Source organism: Brachionichthys hirsutus, chromosome 17, assembly GCF_040956055.1.
Source record: "Brachionichthys hirsutus isolate HB-005 chromosome 17, CSIRO-AGI_Bhir_v1, whole genome shotgun sequence".
Taxonomy (NCBI): Eukaryota; Metazoa; Chordata; class Actinopteri; order Lophiiformes; family Brachionichthyidae; genus Brachionichthys; species Brachionichthys hirsutus.
In genome coordinates this window covers 5,536,246-5,556,550 of record NC_090913.1, presented here as the reverse complement: position 1 = coordinate 5,556,550, position 20,305 = coordinate 5,536,246, and the positions used below count along the sequence as shown (strand labels likewise).

General features: G+C 41.8%; 3 protein-coding genes across 3 annotated transcripts; 2 read left to right on the top strand and 1 right to left on the bottom strand.

The window, feature by feature from the left end:
• Positions 1-358: 358 nt before the first annotated feature.
• On the bottom strand, positions 359-2,906 carry LOC137906816 (dynactin subunit 6-like). The gene is made up of 7 exons (XM_068751106.1): positions 2,849-2,906; positions 2,576-2,640; positions 2,045-2,150; positions 1,474-1,559; positions 1,258-1,305; positions 1,017-1,159; positions 359-687 (listed from the first exon to the last, which is right to left on the bottom strand). Exons 1-7 carry the CDS (start codon positions 2,875-2,877, stop codon positions 595-597), a joined length of 570 nt encoding a protein of 189 aa, XP_068607207.1. The 5' UTR covers positions 2,878-2,906; the 3' UTR covers positions 359-594.
• Positions 2,907-3,349: 443 nt separating this feature from the next.
• On the top strand, positions 3,350-12,619 carry hgsnat (heparan-alpha-glucosaminide N-acetyltransferase; the record flags this gene model as incomplete). The annotated part of the gene is made up of 18 exons (XM_068751001.1): positions 3,350-3,584; positions 4,431-4,546; positions 4,623-4,759; positions 5,685-5,803; positions 5,907-5,976; positions 6,140-6,209; positions 6,386-6,489; positions 6,756-6,832; positions 6,934-6,964; positions 7,409-7,569; positions 7,694-7,809; positions 7,913-8,034; positions 8,803-8,929; positions 9,072-9,158; positions 9,294-9,371; positions 10,209-10,279; positions 10,549-10,661; positions 10,958-12,619. Coding segments are annotated over 18 exons (2,016 nt in total), but the record flags the coding sequence as incomplete, so codon positions are not given.
• Positions 12,620-13,041: 422 nt separating this feature from the next.
• On the top strand, positions 13,042-17,965 carry LOC137906589 (recombining binding protein suppressor of hairless-like). The gene is made up of 11 exons (XM_068750876.1): positions 13,042-13,154; positions 13,895-13,933; positions 14,097-14,192; positions 14,277-14,442; positions 14,714-14,888; positions 15,024-15,161; positions 15,254-15,366; positions 16,745-16,885; positions 17,110-17,265; positions 17,499-17,602; positions 17,671-17,965. Exons 1-11 carry the CDS (start codon positions 13,135-13,137, stop codon positions 17,963-17,965), a joined length of 1,443 nt encoding a protein of 480 aa, XP_068606977.1. The 5' UTR covers positions 13,042-13,134.
• The last annotated feature ends 2,340 nt before the right edge of the window (positions 17,966-20,305 follow it).

Sequence of the window (20,305 nt, the reverse complement as noted above, 5' to 3'; positions counted from 1 at the left end):
ACTAAAGGGTATGAAAATAAAGGGACAAAGCACATTTTCATATTAAATGTAAAAAAACCACATTTCTGATCAGTTGTGCACCCGGAGACAACCATAAATTAATTGGTGGTTAAGTTGCGTCTGATTTGTTCTCCTGTCACCAATCAAATCATCTTCAGCCCAAGGATTTACTAAAACTCAGAGAAACATGAGACACACCGGCTGGTCAGAGGAAGGAAGTTAGCACCAGCTAGCCACTCTGTTTTGAATGCCTACTCATAATGAAGTGTGATTATTCATTGCTGCACACTTGACCAAAGCAGACGACTGTAATTCAACTCCACATTTAGCAATTGGTAGGACTGAGAGACCACTACCATTAGAGATTAGCATACTGTATGTTTAATATTGGAATATAACAGAAGACCAAGACAGCAAGATAAAGATGAAATGCTTGACCAGCTGTTTTGGTTTAAATAGAAAATATACAACAGCAAGTTAGAAAAACCATTAATGATATAATATACTTGTATATATACACAATCATGCTTCTTTCCAACAAGATCGGCTTATACATTGGTTTGCTTGCCGTACACGATAGTACTTGGTCAGATTTTAACTTGCACTGTGGCCTCCTTTAACAGTTTTCTTCAAATGGTGGTAGTTTGGCAAAATCTTCATCAGAAAGTCAAGCTGAAGAGTCTGAGGCTGTAAAGATGATAAAGGAAAGCTGTTATTATGCCCAGGAGATAAGGTGTGTGTTTTTTCTTTTTTTTTGCAGTGACTGGCTGGTTTCCTAAAGGATGGGAAATTACAGCAACCTTAAGAATAAGAATGATCAGAGAGCATAAATATTATCTATATTCTGTTCATCACAATTCTAGTGTGTCAGTTCTTGAAATAAATAAATAAAAATAATAAACCCATAACTTTTAAATGGGCATAGTCCATACATGCAGTATATACAAATAGTGAAAGAACTACCACCCAACAAGTTTAGCTAAAGCTGATCCCAGCATGTGTATCCCTATCAATACCTGCGGTCTCTCTGTCTGAACACGCCTCATACATCCAGAGCCATAAATGACTGTATTTTCAGGTATGACTTCACAGGTGTTGACTTGGCAGAAGGCTCCAATGATGCAGCCGCTGGTGAGGATTATATTCCTACCGACATCAGCTAGACAACAGAACAGACGGTAAATGTGACGCAGTGAATGACTTTGTTTATCTCTCTATGTAAATGAAAAAATGTAAATAAAATTACAAACATCCTACCTTTAGATTCAATCACATTGTTGTCTCCAATTTTAAGGGCTTGTGATACTGTCAGTTGTCAGATAAGGCAACATTTATTTTGAAAGGGTGTCTCCCTCTCTAACCCTAACCCTCCTAAGTCTGTCTCTCCAAGTCACTCTCCCTTCTTCCTTCTCCCTCTCTCGCTGCAAATGAAAAAAGTCTGGTCAAGTAATTCAGGTAAGTCAAAAAGGATACCGCAGCCAACTTCAAACACGTTGTTCAAGCCAATGGTCATCGTCTTTGGTTCGACCTCAGAATCTGGTGTAATGTTTTCTGGGTAACTGTTGGGTAAAACAAGCAAAATATTACGTGCATGTATGACAAAGAAAATTAGCTTACAACCTGCAGCCGCTGATTCAGAAGTTAAAGTGGAAGTTAATTCTAATTGAATTTATAATACTAAGCAGCTGATCTGCCTTTCTTTCAGATATATTGCCCCCCATTTTTACATTTCTGAAACCTGCTTTTTGAAAATCCAATTTTCCCACACCTAGATTACTTAGTCATTTTTAAAGAGTTTCACATTTAAGAGACATTTATTCTCCTTGTGAAAATTCAATAAATCCAGACAGATCATCCCAGAGAGGATTAATATCCCTTAAAACATTCCACATTTCTGAGGGATGTTTTACGAGGGGTAATGAATGCTTTATCGCTCACAATTGTAATCCGAGTTTCCGTTTATCTTTCTCCCGAACTGCATAATCAGAAAGTCGTTTCAACCGTGTCGCTTTCAGGGAAGAAATACGTGGAAGACTGAAATTACCCATTGATGATGAGAGCTTGCTCCTCGATCAAATTGCCTTCTCCAATTACGATGGGTCCTGCTTCTGCAATGATACGAGCCTTCGGGTGGACGACTGTCCGAGCACCTGAACAGAATTTTAATAGGTGACATTAACGGACAGATTGTCAGATGCAGTCAGGATTATTCACATTTCACTAGGTCATCTGATGACCTAGCATAAGTACCACCGAAGGATGCACTATTTTAATATGTGAGAAGGGAGTTAAAAGACCGAATGTATGAATGCAATAATGAAATATTAAGCATGAATTTCATAACTTTTCTTGATAATTTCTGATGATGTTTATAATGTTTTATTGCTTTTAGATTATCATTGTTATCACTTTGGTGGCAGCTAATGGGGACCCTTTTAAACAATAAACGGAAAAGCAAGACGCTGAACCGATTTAAAGTAGATCCATCTAAATTCCGTGATGAAGCTGTTGGGGGGGATTCTAGATATTTAACTCGTTAACTTCTTTCAAACGACGCAAAGCAAAACGAACTTACCGATGGTGACATCTCCTCTAATTTCACTTTCAACGCAGACGACAGCTCCAGTGGCTATTTTCACACTGTAAGCAGCAAAAACAAAAAGAGGCATATCGTAGCCATGAGTGGAACATGTTGGCTGACTTTTGCTAACTAGCATATTGGCATTAGCCGTCTAAACTAGCTCCATGGTTAGTTTATTATTATGAACACTCGGTTACAATTTGTGTTTTTCAATTAACTCGTAGCATCAAGGTTAAACCTTATAAACGAAGGCGACAGAAACATTACCTTTTCTGAGTGTTTTGTTTATCTGCCATTGTTACACAGGCCGAGTCAAGCTCGGTAATCGATTAGCAGTCCTAAATGTCAAAGCATGTGCGCATGCGTGCATGCGTCAAGTAAGTCCCACGCAACCCCCATAGCTCGTGATTCTAATGTGACGATTTTCTGCTACAAGTTTGCAATCAGGAATGTTCTTTTGTAGAACATCATAGGTTTTATTCACCAACCGAATTAAAGACGATGGAGTTGTGATTTGTCTCTTTAGAACTTCATTATACTTTCTGACAAACGAGCACATCTGCGCAGAGACGCGTTTCGCAAATGATGGTCAAAGTGGAAAAAGTCACTATTTTCTATAGCAACCGTGTGTTGACATAAAACAACGATATTTGGTGCCGCCGTAATGCAAATGAAGTCAGCCTATGACCGTGTCAAAATGTGTGTACAGTATTGGGTTCCATTCAGGATGCTCCTTCTCACGTCGGGTAGAGATAACCATGCACTAACTTTGTCCCTCATTGCTTCCCATACACGGTCCAAAACAAGGAAGGATTGAAGTCGGGGAATGCGATGACAGAGAAAACTCGGAAGGGAAAGTCAAAGGCTGCGCCTTCAGTCGCGGCAGGGACGAAGGCAACGCAGGAAGAGAAGACTCATCCGGACTCCTTTGATATGTTTTCCCTTCCAGTAATCGCGTTAGTCGCCGCGGTCTGCGTGGTGCCACTGACGGCATCATCTGCGCGTAGGTAGAATGAACAATAATGACGAGTGAAAACAAAGCTGCAGGATGTGGGATAAGCTCAAGCTAGCTCGGGGTTCCATTCCCGAACGCAGGTTCGCATCTCTTTCACGCCACAGTGTGCTCAAATCGCCCAGCGGCGTTCCACGCTGGCTTTCAAATACCCAACTGAAGACTCGCCACGTTGATGTGGAAATATTTGACTTCTCGGTCGTGAAATATTTAGCTCGAGGCTAACTGTTGCTAATAATAATAATAATAATAATAATAATGCATTGCTTTTATATACAGTAGCGCTTTTCCGGTACACAACATACACCGACTAAATGGTGATCAGACACGAATGAGGTCCAGTCGTGTGAGCCTCCTCCGCGGGGGGGGGGGGGGGGGGGGGTTGGTTGGTTGGTTTAGAGATGCATTCTTTCAGCATGTGACCAGCTTCAGCTTCAGCTTTCTCACATGCTTCCTTATTCCGGGCAGCAGTTTATTCGGCTGCTCTGTTTGTAGCTCACTGCTGCGCTGGTGCTGCTTTGCTGTGCTTTACAGTAACACAAACAGCAGCTTTGAGGTGAGTCACAGAAGGTTAACTGTGCAGCGAGACTCCTAAAACAACACGGTATGTTTTTCTTTTCTTTTCTTTCTGGGATGTTGCATTATGTGTATTAGCTGGTATAAGTCTGGTATAAGTCGTTTCTGACACATGCTTGAATGATCAGTGGCTTCAAAGTGGGGTGTGGTCATTCATGTCAGACCGGGCATTTTTCCTTAATATCTTTAGCAAACTAATTCCTTCATTGGCTAATTTTGACAGATCTTCACCAATGTGTCTGTGACTATCTCTTAACCCAGCTGACTTCACCTATTATAAGAACACAGTCCTGAAAATGGATGAGGCGTTTCTGGCGGTCAACAACGAGTTGGACACCGAAGTGGTCGTGTCCTGGGTGTCTGAGCGCTGCTACCAGGTGGGTACGCGTATCAAATGTCCTCCTCGCAGTTCTTGTTTCTGAACCGCGGTGACTGTCTCATCCCGCGTCCTAGTGTTTGTACCAGCGACTCGGGGTGGTTGGTGCCGGGTCCGGTCCTGGGCAGCCCGGTTCAGTTGACTTTGTCGTGTCGACGCAACATGAAATTACACTCCAGCTCAACAGTTCTCCTCTCGACCTGGAACTCTGCATGTAAGTCACAGAATATGGATATGTGTCACAACAGTGCTGGAAATACATCAAATCATAAACAGTAGGTAGAATTTTCTTCTGATTGCAGAACTCCGTCATGGACACAATAATACAGCTGAGCCAATAATTAACTATAAAAACATTCATGAAACATTTGAAGATCTTTGCTGATCTTTGGTGTTGTGGCACATCTTCTCCTGCACTCTCGGCTTTTCCCGTCAGGGGTCGCCACATCAAATCAACGTTCTCCGCTTCACCCTGTCCTTTGCATCGTCCTGCCCAACACCATAATAATACTAAACCAATTATCTGATGAGTGGAATGCATTTTATTTTTCTGTCATCCATCTTCTCCTGGGTCGACCTCTAGGCCTGTTCCCTGGCAGTTCCATCCTCAGCATCCTCCTACCGATATAATCCCTGTCTCTCCTCTGGACATGTTGCAGCACACGTTGCATAGAATATTCTTTTCCTGACTGAATTTAGCTTGTCTATACGGTTGAGACAAATATACTAAAAAGTGGGGTTTAGAATTGAACATGTTGTTCTACATAATTCACATGTGCATGACGTGGAACAGAATAGCTTGCTGAATTGATCAAATTGTGTGATGTGTGTAACAGTTAATGTGTCTAAAAGTTATGTAAATCAGTATTACTGGTCTGCTGTCTGCTTAGTAATGATGTATAGGTTTTGTTATTTCTACACCCACCGGACCCATGAGAGCAGTGCAGACTGAGAGACCTGCGAAAGCATCCAAACCAACCACTAAAACTCACAAACCGTCAACTTTGTGAATATTAGGAGCCAAATCCACCGTTGTTCCGTGCTGATCCTGCTACTTGAATCATCATTTGTCAAAGCTTCTGATCCGCTGGTCGATCCTGTGCATCACAACTGCGTAACATGCTGCATTTAATTTGCAGGGTTCCATTCCATTTTGGGGAGCATGGGAACTACTCTCTGTGGGTGAAAAATCTAGATGGCGCCTCAAGGGTCAATTGCTCCTTAATGACTCTTGCAGACCCTGTAAACAGCAACATACGTGAGTCTCACTAAAATAAATTCATAGATGTGAATGACATGAATGTGTGTGTGTGTGTGTGAGGAAATTCTTCATTTTAAAATGTGCCGCTCTCTTCAAACAGCGATCTTGGTTGCTTTCCTTATCTTTGCTGGCCTGGCCTTGGTGTCTGCCATTGGAAAAACAATATTAGGGTAAAAAAAAGTATTTATTTTTTTTCTAATGAGTTTCATGCAAATGTACACAGTTGTAATTTTATTTTATGCACAGGTGATTTTAGCTTTAAATATATTTTATTATTAAGAGCCTGTTTATTGTAGGATTGCTCCTAAACTCTTTGATTCTTCCTTGTCCCAGGCTTGACATGGTGAAGGCTGGTCTCCAGCGGATGGGTAGACCGATGGAGACAGAGAGGCTCATCAACTCTGTGAGGACATTATTTGACAATATGGGATTATAACTATCATTTTACAAAGTACTGACTTGGTGTTCATTTTGCCTCAAACATCAAGTAGTTTTTAACCTAAGCATTAAAAAAAAGTATCTATGGGCAGAAGTGTTTATGATTCTAGTTTAGTAATGTTATTAACTTGCATCCCTCAGGAACTGGGCTCTCCTAGCAGGAGAGGAGCCCCAGTTACTGACAACACTCCCCCCCCACCACCCAGCCCAAGCAAGAGGCTGCGGTCGCTCGATACTTTCAGAGGGTAGGTACTAGGTAGGCCCCCCTACTTTTAAATTGTTGCTTTCACTGTAATATACAGTCATTTCTGAATACTTACTGATCATATCCCACAGATCTACTGACTTAGTTTGAGAGCATTTTTTTAAGGGGCGTGTCCTTCTAAAGTGAGCCATTGAGTTGTTTTTATGTTATTTAACATTGATCCATAAACAGACACAATTATGTCTGTGTAACTTGGCTTTTGCATAGGCTGCGCAATAATAATGCATTTTCTCTTTGTTTTTTCAGCATCTCCTTGGTCATTATGGTGTTTGTGAACTATGGAGGTGGGCGATACTGGTTCTTCAAACATGAAAGTTGGAATGGTGAGCCTGACCTGGTTCTACTTTCAGATTTTTACTGTTCACTATGTAAGAAAAAAAGGTATGTATTCACATGTGCTGTGTTTCTGCTCCTCTCCTTACAGGTCTTACTGTTGCAGATCTAGTTTTCCCTTGGTAAGCTCAGTGTAAAATCTCTTCCATTCTGTATGTAAATCCTGCACTGCTTGGACCCCCCCCATATATACAGTATACTTGCATATTGATGTAAATATCCAGCATCCACATTATCTTTATGTTTTAATAATCACACCCTGTGCATACATATACTGATTGAATACCGGAAGCATAGACCAATTTAAGTTAAAATACACATTTGAATGTACGTTTTTGTGCTCATGTCATGTAAAAAAGTGTTGGCTAATCCCATGAACAAGCTAAAAGTTTGTTAAAAGTGTTTGAGCGTTTTTCATGGCATTTGGATTTCAGTTTGTTTCTAAAATGAATATAGAATAAAACAAACCAAAAATAATGAATAATAATAATAAAGGTTCTCAATGTTTTACCTGACTTATCTTTCCGGTGCATTTGCTCACACGTTGTGTTTGCCTTCTCCCCCAGGTTTGTGTTCATTATGGGGACAGCTATTGCCCTGTCGACTAACTCCCTGCTGCGTGCAGGCGTCACTCGCTGCTCCCTGTTCAGGAAAGTTGTGTGGAGGAGTCTACAGCTGTTCATCATTGGTATCCTAATCATCAACCCAAACTACTGCCAGGGGCCATGTCGGTGCAAAACACACTTCTTTGATATTGATTATAATATCTAAGATCAATTCCCAAATTAGCATATCATGTTCCTTTATACTGAATGCACGTGATCTCACACTTCTCCTCGTCCACTTCACAGTATCTTGGAGTAGCTTGCGGATTCCGGGGGTGCTGCAGCGTCTGGCTTGGTCATACTTTGTTGTAGCCTGTTTGGATCTTCTGGTGGCAAAAGCTCGCCTTGACATCGATACAACGGTCAGCCAACAGTATCGTAGGCTCATTCTTGTCATTTTATTAAGTGTTTAGTGTAGGTCAGCACTTGTAAGACAAGCGATTGATAACTGTCTGTGTTTTCCAGGATGCTTGGTGGCTTCCTGCTGTCGACATATTTCTGTATTGGCAAGCCTGGCTCTCTGTGCTGGCCCTCGAGACCGTATGGCTCTGCCTCACGTTCCTTCTTCCCCTTCCAGATTGCCCGACGTGAGTCCAAACAGGTCATGTCTTTTTGCACACATATTAAATATTGACATTCTGAACAAACAAAATCGTTTTGTCCATTTCCAAAAGGTATTTGTGACATTGTTTTGTTTTTGTTTGTGTTTTGTGTGAAGGGCAATGAGAACCCAGTCTCAGAATCACACTATTCTTTAACAGTGTTTATTGCTAAATCTTTGTCCCCCATAATTTCTTTTGTTCCGAGCATATATTGAAAATTAAGTTCTAGTTTTTCTACATAGACCATCTGCAATAAGTAGTTGTGTTTAGCTATTTGTAATTTGTTTTGAAATATGATTTTTTATTCATATTTCTTTGGTCAGAAAGGATGGTAGTTATTTTGTACGGAGCATATTTGTTTTGTTTCAACCAACTTGCATATAATTTAACAATAATAATTAATTTAGCCTTTTATAATGTATTGATATTTCTACAGTTATTTGTACATTATTTTTTAAAGATAATATTAAGATAATGTTGAAGGTCCGTGGCTTCTGCCTGAAAGCAATGGAGGTTCATCAAAGGACTTGAGGATGTAAATTGCTCTGTCAACTTATTTGTTGCAGTGTGACTGGTTTTTAACAAAATATTTTTACAATAAATGGATGCATTAAGCAACTGCAAAAAATAACCTGTACCAACATTCATAGAATAATTGCTAAAAGATCAAATCCCATCCATACTTTCATGATCCTGATACTGTGTATCGTACATTGATTGATAACACTGCAGTCGCCCCACTCTTCTGAACAGAGGCTATCTGGGTCCAGGTGGGATCGGGGACATGGGCCGGTACGCTAACTGCACTGGTGGAGCAGCTGGTTTTATTGATCGATGGCTGCTTGGGGAAAAGCACATTTATCAAATGCCTTCATCACGGGTGAGTGTCCAGCAAAACAGCGCAAACATGCCAGCTGTGCTCATCTCATTGGATGTTGTAAAGCCAAACATACATACTGAGATTTGAGCGTAAACGTTTTCCAAATGAAGTATAATTTCCTTTTGTTTCCATTTGAATTCAGGTGATTTATGCAAGTCACGTGCCTTATGATCCAGAAGGTGTTCTCGGCAGCATCAACTCTATCCTCATGGCTTTTCTCGGATTGCAGGTTTTTAATTGTATTTGCATCTGTCCTGTAGTGCATTTTTTATTCGTATTGTGATTTTTGACTTGATAACAATACAGTTCTTACAATCCAATAGCATTTTTATGTTTATTTCTTTGTATATTTTTTATGTCCCAGGCAGGGAAAATAATCTTACACTACAGAGATCTCCACAGAAGTATAATATCAAGGTTTCTCATATGGGGCCTCTGGTTGGTAAGCACATTAACTCTTATCCCATTTATCTGTTTATTCTTATTTTTAAACCTCCTGTTATCCTTAAATTTTACTAACACATTTTATCGTCTGGATCAATGTTGGCCCGGGGATATTTCCCTCCAGAAAATTATTTCGGGAAAATTGTGTCAAGGACTTTGCTTATTTGTTGAATGCATAAATAGGCCAAACTTTAGAATTAGTTAATTACCAGAATGTATTTATTTTGAAAAGAAAAACAATATCAAAACTTATCATGTAGAAGTCTCAAAGGCCAAATCAAATATGATACACTGTGCTTTAAAGGGTTTAATTAATTAAGTATAATTTCTAGTCACGGACTTTATAAACTGTCATGGCGCCATTAAACATCCACGAAATGACTGAACAGACTGATGAACAGCAACGAAGCGACTATGTGAGGCGCCATCTTAATCTGAAGATGGAGACACGCTGGTCTGGAAGAGAGAAAGATTAATCTGTATAAATGAAGTAGGAAGTAAAGGAAACAATGTTGCAGGAGAATCATGGAGCCCGTTTGATCTACACTACGGTGGAAACAAAGTAACTAGATGAACTGAGCTACTGCAGAACATTATAGATACATTCATAGGTGTGTGTAGTAGGACACACACATCATCATGATAATTTTATGCTTAATCAATTGTACCCATCAAATCAGGAAAAGGCGTGAAATATGTAGTAAAAACTGCTATTTTCTGAATGATAAACATTGAACGGGGTCGAATTGGCCCCAAAGATAACAGGAGGGATAAGAATATTAAATGTTGGTAATTTTTACTACACACATCAACTAAATTTTCTTGTAACACAAAGGGAGTCATATCAGCAGTTCTGACCAAGTGTTCCACCGACCAGGGCTTCATTCCTGTCAACAAGAACCTATGGTAAAAGTTGGCTTTTTTCTTTTTCAGTTTCACAACAATATTTGCTTGGCTTGCGTTTTTCGTAGCTTTTTATCTCCCTAACGTTTAGCGCAAGCTGCTGTTAATAATCGGCGTTGAGTTACAGGTTTAGTGTTTTTGCATGGAAGCAACTGTGAGTAGTTAAGTAGATTAGAGAGAATTGAAATACACGCCCAAAAGGATACTGATGATAAACATTTGCAGCACGAGGCCTTAATAATGCTGCATGAACACTTCCATTTCACCTCTAGGTCTCTGTCCTATGTAACAACACTGGCCTGCTTTGCCAATGTGCTGCTGGCTCTGATCTACTATGTGGTGGACGTGAAGAAGTGGTGGTCTGGAGCACCTTTCTACTACACTGGTAAGAATGGCAAAGTATTGAGAGATACGGTACAAGCTCAAGATTAGTAAACTAATTTCACAACAACCTTTTCCACTCTGAGCTTTGTGATTTATTTTTCATTGAGTTTGATATGAATATAGAGGTCGAGTCTGGTCTTGGCCACGGTTACTAAACTGCTTCTATCATGGTCTTTTAGGAGTAAAGGGAAGTTTTATTTTTCTTATTTTAAATGTGCTTTTAGAGTTGGGCAGTTACTTTGAAAATCTCGAAATTTGTGGCCTCTGCTTAACCCTTTCCTGTGTGGTGGATTCCAGGTATGAACTCCATCCTTGTGTACGTGGGCCATGAAGTGTTGGAGGAGTACTTCCCATTCCGTTGGAAAATGACCAACAGCCAATCCCACGCTGAGCACCTCACCCAAAACCTTGTGGCTACTTCCTGTTGGGTCCTCATCTCCTATGTGCTTTACAGAAAGAAAGTCTTCTGGAAAATTTAGTGGTGGGGTCAGACAGCCATGGCAAAGGATATTGTTTACATGCTGGAGTTATTATAATTTTTGAAATGTAAAAAAAATATATGGTTGGGCAGCATGTTGGCGTGGTGGGTAGTACTTTTGCCTCAAGGTTCTTGGTTCAACTCCTTTTTTCTGTGGAATTTGCACATTCTCCCCATGTCTGCGTGGGTTCTGCTGTCTCCTCCAACCTCCAAAAACTTCAAATGGTCTGTAGGTATGAATGTGGTGGTCTGTCTGTGTGTGCCGACGAACTGTTAACTCATCCGAGGTGTACCCAGCCTCTTGGACTCCAGAAGATCCGTGATCCGTATGTCTGATATGCGGCTGAAGGCAAGAAGATTAGGGTTGTCTCGTCAATGTGTTTTTATTTTGGGTTTTTTTTGAGCAAATAAGTGTCATGTTCGGTTGCCATGGTGGCGCAGTGTATAGCGCTGTTGCCTCACAGCAAGGGGGTTCCAGGTTTCTGTGTGGGTTTGCATGTTCTCCCCGTGACTCCACCAGACCAGTGACCCGCAAGGTGGATACGCGGATGGATGGAAGTTTCTTCTTCCAAACAGTGCATCTTTTTCTGCTGCATGTGTTTTCGATTCCACTCGCTATTTCATAGAACAAATTTCTAAAGACTTTCCAAAGATCTTAAAGGTATTTGTTACAAACCTGCTCTTTTTATCTTAATAGATACTCTGTTTTTTTCATGTATAATAGGTTCTGGTTTTCATTCCTCATTTACCATGTCGAGGCAGTTGTGTTTAAACAAGCGTTTAACTTCCCCTTAGGGGGATCCCTGCAGATCTTGCGCTTTGCTGCATTATTCATAAAAACGGAAGTGTTTTTTATGAACAGAGTAAACTCTTTTCATAAAGAAAGTTCACAAAGCCAAGAATGCTTTGTGATCTTCCTCTTTACTGCAGTGGAGGATGGAATTGATATTTAAACAAGGGAGCTGACATGTAAATGTTTTAAAATGGGAGGCAAAGCCCTGGTGATGCATACTATTGATTTATTTGTGTAGATTTAATCATTTATTATTGAGTGTTTGTTGAATAATTTTTCCTTTGCAATTGTCTTCTCCCTCCAACCTTGCTTCCTGGTGCTGAGGGGAATTTAGAGTGTGCGCATAAAGTATGATTTATGGATGGAAGGATGAATTTTGGAAGACTCTTGTTTCAGAAAACGGCTCACAGAAGGAGGGCATGAAGCATTGACACTAATTGGAGGTTGCATTTTGGTAAAATTCATTGTGTGATTTTTGTCACAACTGTCTTTTGTTATACATGTGCTTTTTATTTTTATTTTATTTTGAAGTTCGCTTTATTCAAGTGACACTATTCTGATAATTGGGTATTTTGACATTTAATTTGTCTCCTCACTGAACTATTTTGCCATCACAAAATGCAATAAATAAATGCTGTAATAGATTTTGAGAACAGTCATTGTTATTCTAGTCCAATTTACCTTAATTACACGATACTTTATATATTCATTTAAATTTACGATTGCATAATAAAACCATATTCCAACATGTCGTTTCTCTTGTACTGATCTGCCTTAGATCCTTTTAATCTTCATGTTTCCATCTCGGCGGACAGAGGCACAGTGCAGTACTTTATTGCTCAATAAGGTGTGGGAATCGAGCTCAGCGATAGTGTCTTGGGAGGGTGGAAAAAAGCAACCTGTCGTTTTCTCCAACATCTCGCGATATCATCGGCTCATCTCAACTCGTGTCTATTGTGAGAGTTTTTCCGTTCGCGCGCGACTTTGTAAGTTTCCCACGCCTGTTGTTTTGGCGTCCGCCCCCCCCCCCTCCTCTACCCCCCCTTTATCCCGTCATTCCCCACACCCACTCCACTCTTCCTCCGCCACCGCCACTGCTTCCTTCCCGTCTGGCTCGCATGCTGTGCCGCTGCCTTCGCTGAGGGCTTGCTGCTGCTGCTGGAAGGAGGGATCTCGCGATTGTTGAACTTACTTATTTGGAAGATGGCGCCCGTTGTTACGGGGTGAGTGGCCAAATTCAAAGTGTAGCGCTACTGAAAATGAAAGTTTTGTTCCGTTGCGATGGACTTTCTTGTGCAAGTTTTTTTTTTTGGGGGGGGGGGGGGGCTCTCGTCTGGCGTATGTGGGTGTTTGCTGTTGCCTTGTCCCTCAGTCATCTTAGCCCGCCCGGGTGCTAACTTGACGTGCGGCTTGACGCGGGGTCCGTAGCGCCGGAGTGCTCGTCGTTCCAGCCCTCATTTTCATTTTCTCTGCCATTTGTTGATTTGTCGGTCAAAAATGATCCTGTCTCATAATACCTGGGAAGGTTTAGAACAGTTTTCACTCTGAACTAACGCCGGCGTTTCGGTTTTGTTAGAATTGCAGCAAAGTTGCAATGAAGTAAACTAAAACTACTACTAAACTGATGCAGTTCGGTATATCAGTTCCTTAAAGTAGAAGAATACTTTTGATATTATATTATATATTTAAATCAATTAACGTAAAGTATCATGCACTTTTTTTCCCCCTCATTAAAAAGTATCTGTGACACATCAGTAAAGTATTTTGTGCTCATAACACTGTAACAATCTTTATTACAATGTTGTATACATGCAAAGCCTTTTTTAGCGCGTAACACAACAGGATTGCGTCAGTGCTCCCTGCATTACTTTTTTTTTCTCCAACCACTTGCTTTCTGCTCCATCGCCTCAGCACGGAATAATGCACGAACAACTTGCACCCTGTTGTTTGTGTTTTCTTGCAGGAAGTTCGATGAGCGGCCTCAGCCTCAGCGCTTGACAAGGTAGAGAGAGAGAGACCACTTTGCTGTGCGAACAGCTGACAGCCTTTGAGTGAGAGAAGGAAGCTAAATCCAAAAGCAACCTGTCGTTTAAAGTCGATGCTGGAACGATGTGCAGCACTGTGGCGTGGTCAGTATGTTAACGCGTGTGTCCTCAACATTCCAGGGAGGCTATGAGGAGTTACTTGAAAGGGAAGGACGATCAAACGGTGCTTATACTCCATGCAAAGGTTGCGCAGAAGTCATACGGCAATGAGAAAAGGTTTGTGGAACTATTCAGTGCTTTAAAAGTTCATGTGTCTAATGAGAAATCAAAGCAAAAGTAATTATGACCTCTCTTTGTTAGGTTTTTCTGCCCTCCACCGTGTGTGTATCTGATGGGCAGTGGCTGGCAGAAGAAACTGGAGACGATGGAGAAGGAGGGCTGCACAGAGCAGGAGGCTCAGCCGTGTGCCTTTATCGGAATCGGCAACAGTGAGCAGGAGATGCAACAACTCAATTTGGAGGGAAAGGTGGGGAATTCATCTCATGCATCGCAAAGTAACCACAGCATGAAATGCGCTTCTGCTTTGCTTTTTTTTACGGTCTGAGCATATCATCCGTTCGTCCCTGAGAAACCCCGTCCACCGTGTAGACACTGTAACCGGCGTTCTTACTCGTTCTCGTGTGTTTGTATTGCACCGTGGCAATAAAAAAAAAAAAAAAAGGACATAAGACCAAAGTGATTTTTTTTTTTGTGACCCGCACAAAAATCCCCCAACCTGTCTTCTCACTGCCCTTTAGCACTTCTGCGCAGCGAAGACACTGTATATCAGCGACTCAGACAAAAGGAAGCACTTCATGCTGACTGTGAAGATGTTGTACGGGAACAGCGCCAGCATAGGACTCTTCCTCAGCAAGAGGATCAAGGTTATCTCCAAGCCCTCCAAGAAGAAGCAATCCTTGAAAAATGCAGATTGTGAGTCACGCACACGAACACCAAGGGACTATTCCATTCCACAAAAAGCTTATTTAATAAGTTTGCTTTAAGTAACAGACATTTGCTCATTTGCATAAATACATAAATTGTTTCTGTCTTCGTCTCTCTCTCCAGTGTGCATAGCTTCAGGGACTAAGGTGGCGTTGTTTAATCGTCTGCGTTCCCAGACAGTGAGTACCAGGTATCTTCATGTGGAGGGGGGGAACTTTCTTGCCAGCTCCCAACAGTGGGGGGCCTTCTACATCCACCTCTGTAAGTCGCATGCACTTCTATGCTCATTTGTTCTTACCATTAAAACCACACATGTCTGAATGTGTGTCAAATTTTGTGTTCATTTCATTTAGTGGATGATGACGAGTCTGAAGGGGAGGAGTTTGCTGTGAGAGATGGCTACATCCATTATGGCCATACAGTTAAACTGGTCTGTTCTGTTACTGGCATGGCCCTGCCAAGACTGGTATGCTTGAATCTGTGTCAGCTCCTTTTAGCTCGATCGGTCCGACTCAAAAATAGACCCATCCGAGTCGAAATTATTATTCAGTTAGGTCTACCTATATTTGGACACTGACAAGTTTTTAATTATGTCCCTTATATACAGTAGTTATATAATGGACATAGTGCAGATTCCCAGCTTCCATTTATCCACATTCATATTGGATGAAGGGTCTGGAGTTGCAGCTCCCTAATGTGTGCCACCCTATTTTAAAAGGGACCAAAAGTAATTGGACAATTGACTCAAAGGTCATTTCATGGGCAGTTGTGGGCAATTCCTTTTAAATGGTTACGGTACCTATTAAGCATATGCTTATTAAGCCTGGAGGTCAAAGGAGCTCACTGTGCAGGTGAAACACGCCACCATTAAGATGTGAAAACAGAAAGGACAAAAACATCCACAGAATTGCTGCAATATTAGGAATGGCGAAATCTACAGTTTAATACATCCTGAGAAAGAAAGAAAGCCTTAGTGAACAAAAATACCTGGATGTACACAGGAGACAATGGAGTGGTGGATGATTTCAGAATCATTTCCATGTTGAAGAGAAACCCCTTCACAATAGCTGGCCAAGTTAAAACAGTCTTCAGGAGGTAGACTAGTCATTGCCCAAGTCTGCCATGAAGAAAATACTGCAAGAGAGTGAATGCAGAGAAAGACTGGATTAGACTTTGCTAAAAAGAAAATCTAAAAATAAAAGCCAGCACAGTTCTGGAAGAAAATTCTTTGGTCAGATAAAACCAAGATAAACCAAAATGATAGCAAGTTAAAAAAAAAAAATATGGTGAAGCTGCGGTACGGCTCATAATCATCTTTCAAAGCCAGGTGCACCTCCATCCGGCATATGGCGTGTTTAACAGTAGCTTTTGTCTTGTAAGGAGACAGATGGTCTTTGACTAGTGCTCGCGCTGCCCCGCCTGTCCGCCATGTCTGCGAGCCAAGCTCTAAGTGGTGAAGAGGAGTGATCTCTGTGAAATGCAATCCACTGAATGTGCAGTCTTTCAGAGATGAAGATTCTCATCCTGACGAGTAGCCGATGGGATCGTCGCATTATCCTCGTCACGATCCCCAAGCATAGGAAGTAAAAGGTGGATCTTATATAAAAGGGCCCAACAGTTTAACTCGGATGACTAAAATAATTCTCCTCACATCCCACCTGGATCGGCCATGTGGGTTTGAGTCTGACGGAAGCAGCAACATTGTGAACCACCTTGTGTCAGAAGAAAGAGAGAATGATGATCCACTAATAATTAAGATTGTGGATGTTCAAATGTGTTGTTGTGTTCATTTGCATCAGTTCTCGTCTGTATTTATTATGGATATGCTTGCTTCAATTCCTTAGGTCATCCGCAAAGTAGATAAGCAGGCTACGTTGCTGGATGCAGACGACCCGGTGTCCCAGCTTCACAAGTGTTGCTTCTACCTGAAAGATACAGACAGGATGTATCTCTGTCTGTCGCAGGAAAGGATCATCCAGTTCCAGGTGGGGGGAACCACACGGTTATCTTAATTCAGCTGCTTGTATCCTAGATCTTGTAAAAATAAATCTCATCTTTTGTACTGGGGGAGTTTGGTGCTGATCCAGCCGTCCAAAGTTACCTGGCGGGGGGGGGGGGGGGTACACCTCCTAGCTGAACCAGTGGTGTCTTGTTTACGCCGTGTTTTTCCTTTCAGGTATAAATGTTTGTTGTTGTTGTTTTTATGCAGGCCCCACCATTTTCCAAAGAGACTAACAAGCAGATTATTAATGATGGGGCTTCTTGGACAATCATCAGCACTGACAAGGCAGAATACACCTTTTACGAGGGTATGGGTCCTGTCCACTCGCCTGTCACACCTGTGCCTGTGGTGGAAACTCTGCAGGTATGTGGCGCACAGTCCTTTTCTGTTGTCAAAGTGCTTGCTCTGCATTGTTTAGCCCATAAACATGACAGGCTCTGGTATGTTTGTCTGTCTCTCCACTGTTGTTTTATGAAAAGAGCGTTATCTTACCCAAATGGGCGTTTGTGTCAGAGGGATATGGATATGAAGTTTGCTTCTAGTGACCTCATGAATAAATAAAAAAAAAACATTTTTTTCCCCCTGTCTTTGTGAAGCTAAATGGTGGAGGAGACGTGGCAATGCTGGAGCTGACTGGACAAAACTTCACCCCGAACCTCAGAGTGTGGTTTGGGGATGTGGAGGCGGACACCATGTACAGGTGAGATGTGTATATCCGTATGAACGCACGTGGACATCGTGACTTTTCTCATCCCTCTGCCCACTTAGGTGTGGAGAGAGTGTCCTCTGCGTGGTGCCAGACATCTCTGTCTTCAGGGAGGGCTGGCGTTGGGTGCGGCAGCCGGTGCAGGTTCCCGTCACCCTGGTTCGCAATGATGGAATTATTTACTCCACCGCGCTTACCTTCACCTACACCCCTGAGCCGGGGCCTCGACCCCACTGCAGCGCCACCGGGACCATTCTGCGGTCGCACAGCACCTGCTCGTCATCGTCTCTGGGGGGACTTGTAGACAGCCACGGTGTTTACAATGGTACTGACTCAGGCGTGTCTGTGCCATCATAGGCGTGCTTTGTCTTTGTGTGTGTGTGTGTGTGTGTGTGTTGATTGTTGTTTGTATTTGTGCGTTGTATGATTCGGTGAGGAAATGTGTGTACTTTTGACTCAGAAAGCCTTCAGCAGAGACCAACCGATCATGAAGAATTCTGAAGAGAGTTGGTGGGGAAATGCTGGGAGGGTGACTAAATCATCTCTTAGCGCCCTCTTGTGTTTTCTGGTGGAAAAAGTCTCCCTGAACGGACCTTTGGGATTCAGGACTAAACAAGGACCGGATCTGCCTTTTTGTAGAAGAACTTTGTTGTTCTTTCATGCCTTTGATTTTGGAAGCAATTTTCTCTATACTAACGTCATGTTTGTATGAAAAGGCTGTTGATTTATCTACTGCGTGGAAGGGAAAATGTGTCAGTAATTTTTTACAAACCAAGGAATACTGTTGTATTATTTTGTTCATATTATATTTTATGAGCTTTTGCCAAGGTATATTTTAATTTTTTTGTAATTTTTTTTGTAAGATTCTGCATAGCAAATTCATTTTTCTTACCAAATATAATTTGTTATGTGGCTGAGTTTGAGTGGTCGAGGTGCAAATGGATTTTTGTCTCTATTAATAGTTTCTTTCTCGAGCTTTCGTCTGTGTTTTTAACCTAGATTTCCACATTTATAATCACCTGTCATTACTGCAGGCTCCACTATCCTGTATTTCAATTGTGGAAATGTTAAATTTCCCAACCCCAATGTCATGTATTCTGGGAAATGTAGGCCTCCTGTCTTCTAGTCCAGGAGCGCACGTCTCCATGCAGTCAGTGTCTCTGTAACCATAGCTACACAGTGCTTCTGTGTATTTTACGGAATCTTTTAAAAAGTTTCAGGATGATGTTTACATGAATTACAGCTAATGCCATGTTCAGAGTGAGAGAAAATGCAAGAGAACTAATTCAGAAAAATCTCCTGTGGTTTGTGGATTTATATTTCTGCATTGTTCATCCTCTACTTACAAAATGTAGCACCGATTTGCCTTGTATGGTGGTAAGGGATGGCATTATGCCATTTGAGTTATGTTGCCCTAAAAACTACTACAGAGAAGTATCTGAACTTTGCAAAATACTTCAAAGATTGATCTTGCCTTTGACTGCAAATCTTTAAATCACATCGATCGCTGACCTCATTTCCAATTTGACAAGTGACATCTGCTTGTACCATGGTATTCCATCTGAACAGTATTTTTTTTTTTTTTTTTACCTATTCTCAAACTAATACATGATCAGTTTGATTTAGGTAAACATATCACTTTGGTCAAAACAGCGTGCTCAAGACACACTTCTTGTATGCCAACATTTTTCTGCAGTGATGGAGGAATGAAGTCATAAAATATACCGCCTTGGGCGGGCTCCACAGGGTAGAGGTCAAAACTGCCCCCACTATTTTTAAACTGGCAACAGAACTGCTGGAAGGACATCTGACACTCTGTTGCCGTGTAAGTGCTTGCATTCGTAACACCCTAACTTTACCTTAAAGCTGTAAAAACCAGAGTAAATCATTCGATTTATTTGTTGGGAGTTGCGCGTCGCTGGAGCTTTGACCAAACGCATGCGCATCGAGGTCACGGATCAAGTCTGCAGACAACTGGAATGCGTGATCTCCATGTGCTGGGTTGGGCATTGGGCGAGGAAACATAAGAACGTGTTGGGGGGGGTTGTTGGCAGAGAGAGAGAAGTCCGAGGAAGAGCGTCTCCACGGGAGAAGCAGAAGCGAGGAGGGCGCACAGACTCCAGCTGGACGAGGCAGAAGTGCGCGTCGAGAACGCAGCTGTCTGCAAGCGGAGCATTTAAAAGGTGTTTTCACGCGCCCTCAAATGCTGCCAGATTTGTATTTATGGTTAATAGCAATGGATTTCATTCATGACGGAGCAGCTCCCTTCATTCGGACTTTTTCCTGTTCCAGTATGGATTCATAGCTCTCTGCCAACTTCTGGAGTATTTTTACGCACGTCGCTCGTATTTGAATGACTTTGGGGGAGGGAAAAAAAAAAATAATACTTCAAACTGTATTGACGTTTTGGAACGTTTTGTGCGCTTTCATTTACATCCTTTCCAATCTCTGGAAAGAATTGCTAGATTTTTTTTTTTTGGCTGCACCATTAATAGCAACAGATCGGCTGACACCGGCGCCTCCTAAACGGCGGGAGGGGGGGGGGGGTGATTACCCCGCGTGTTTCTTCTCCATCGAATTTGAAGAGTTTTCGACAACACTGATCTCCCATCGGAAATGTCCCCCCGGTCTTCTCTGATGTTTTTGGTCCTCCGTGCTGCGCTCCTTGTGGCCGCCGCGGACCTCCAGGCTTCACCT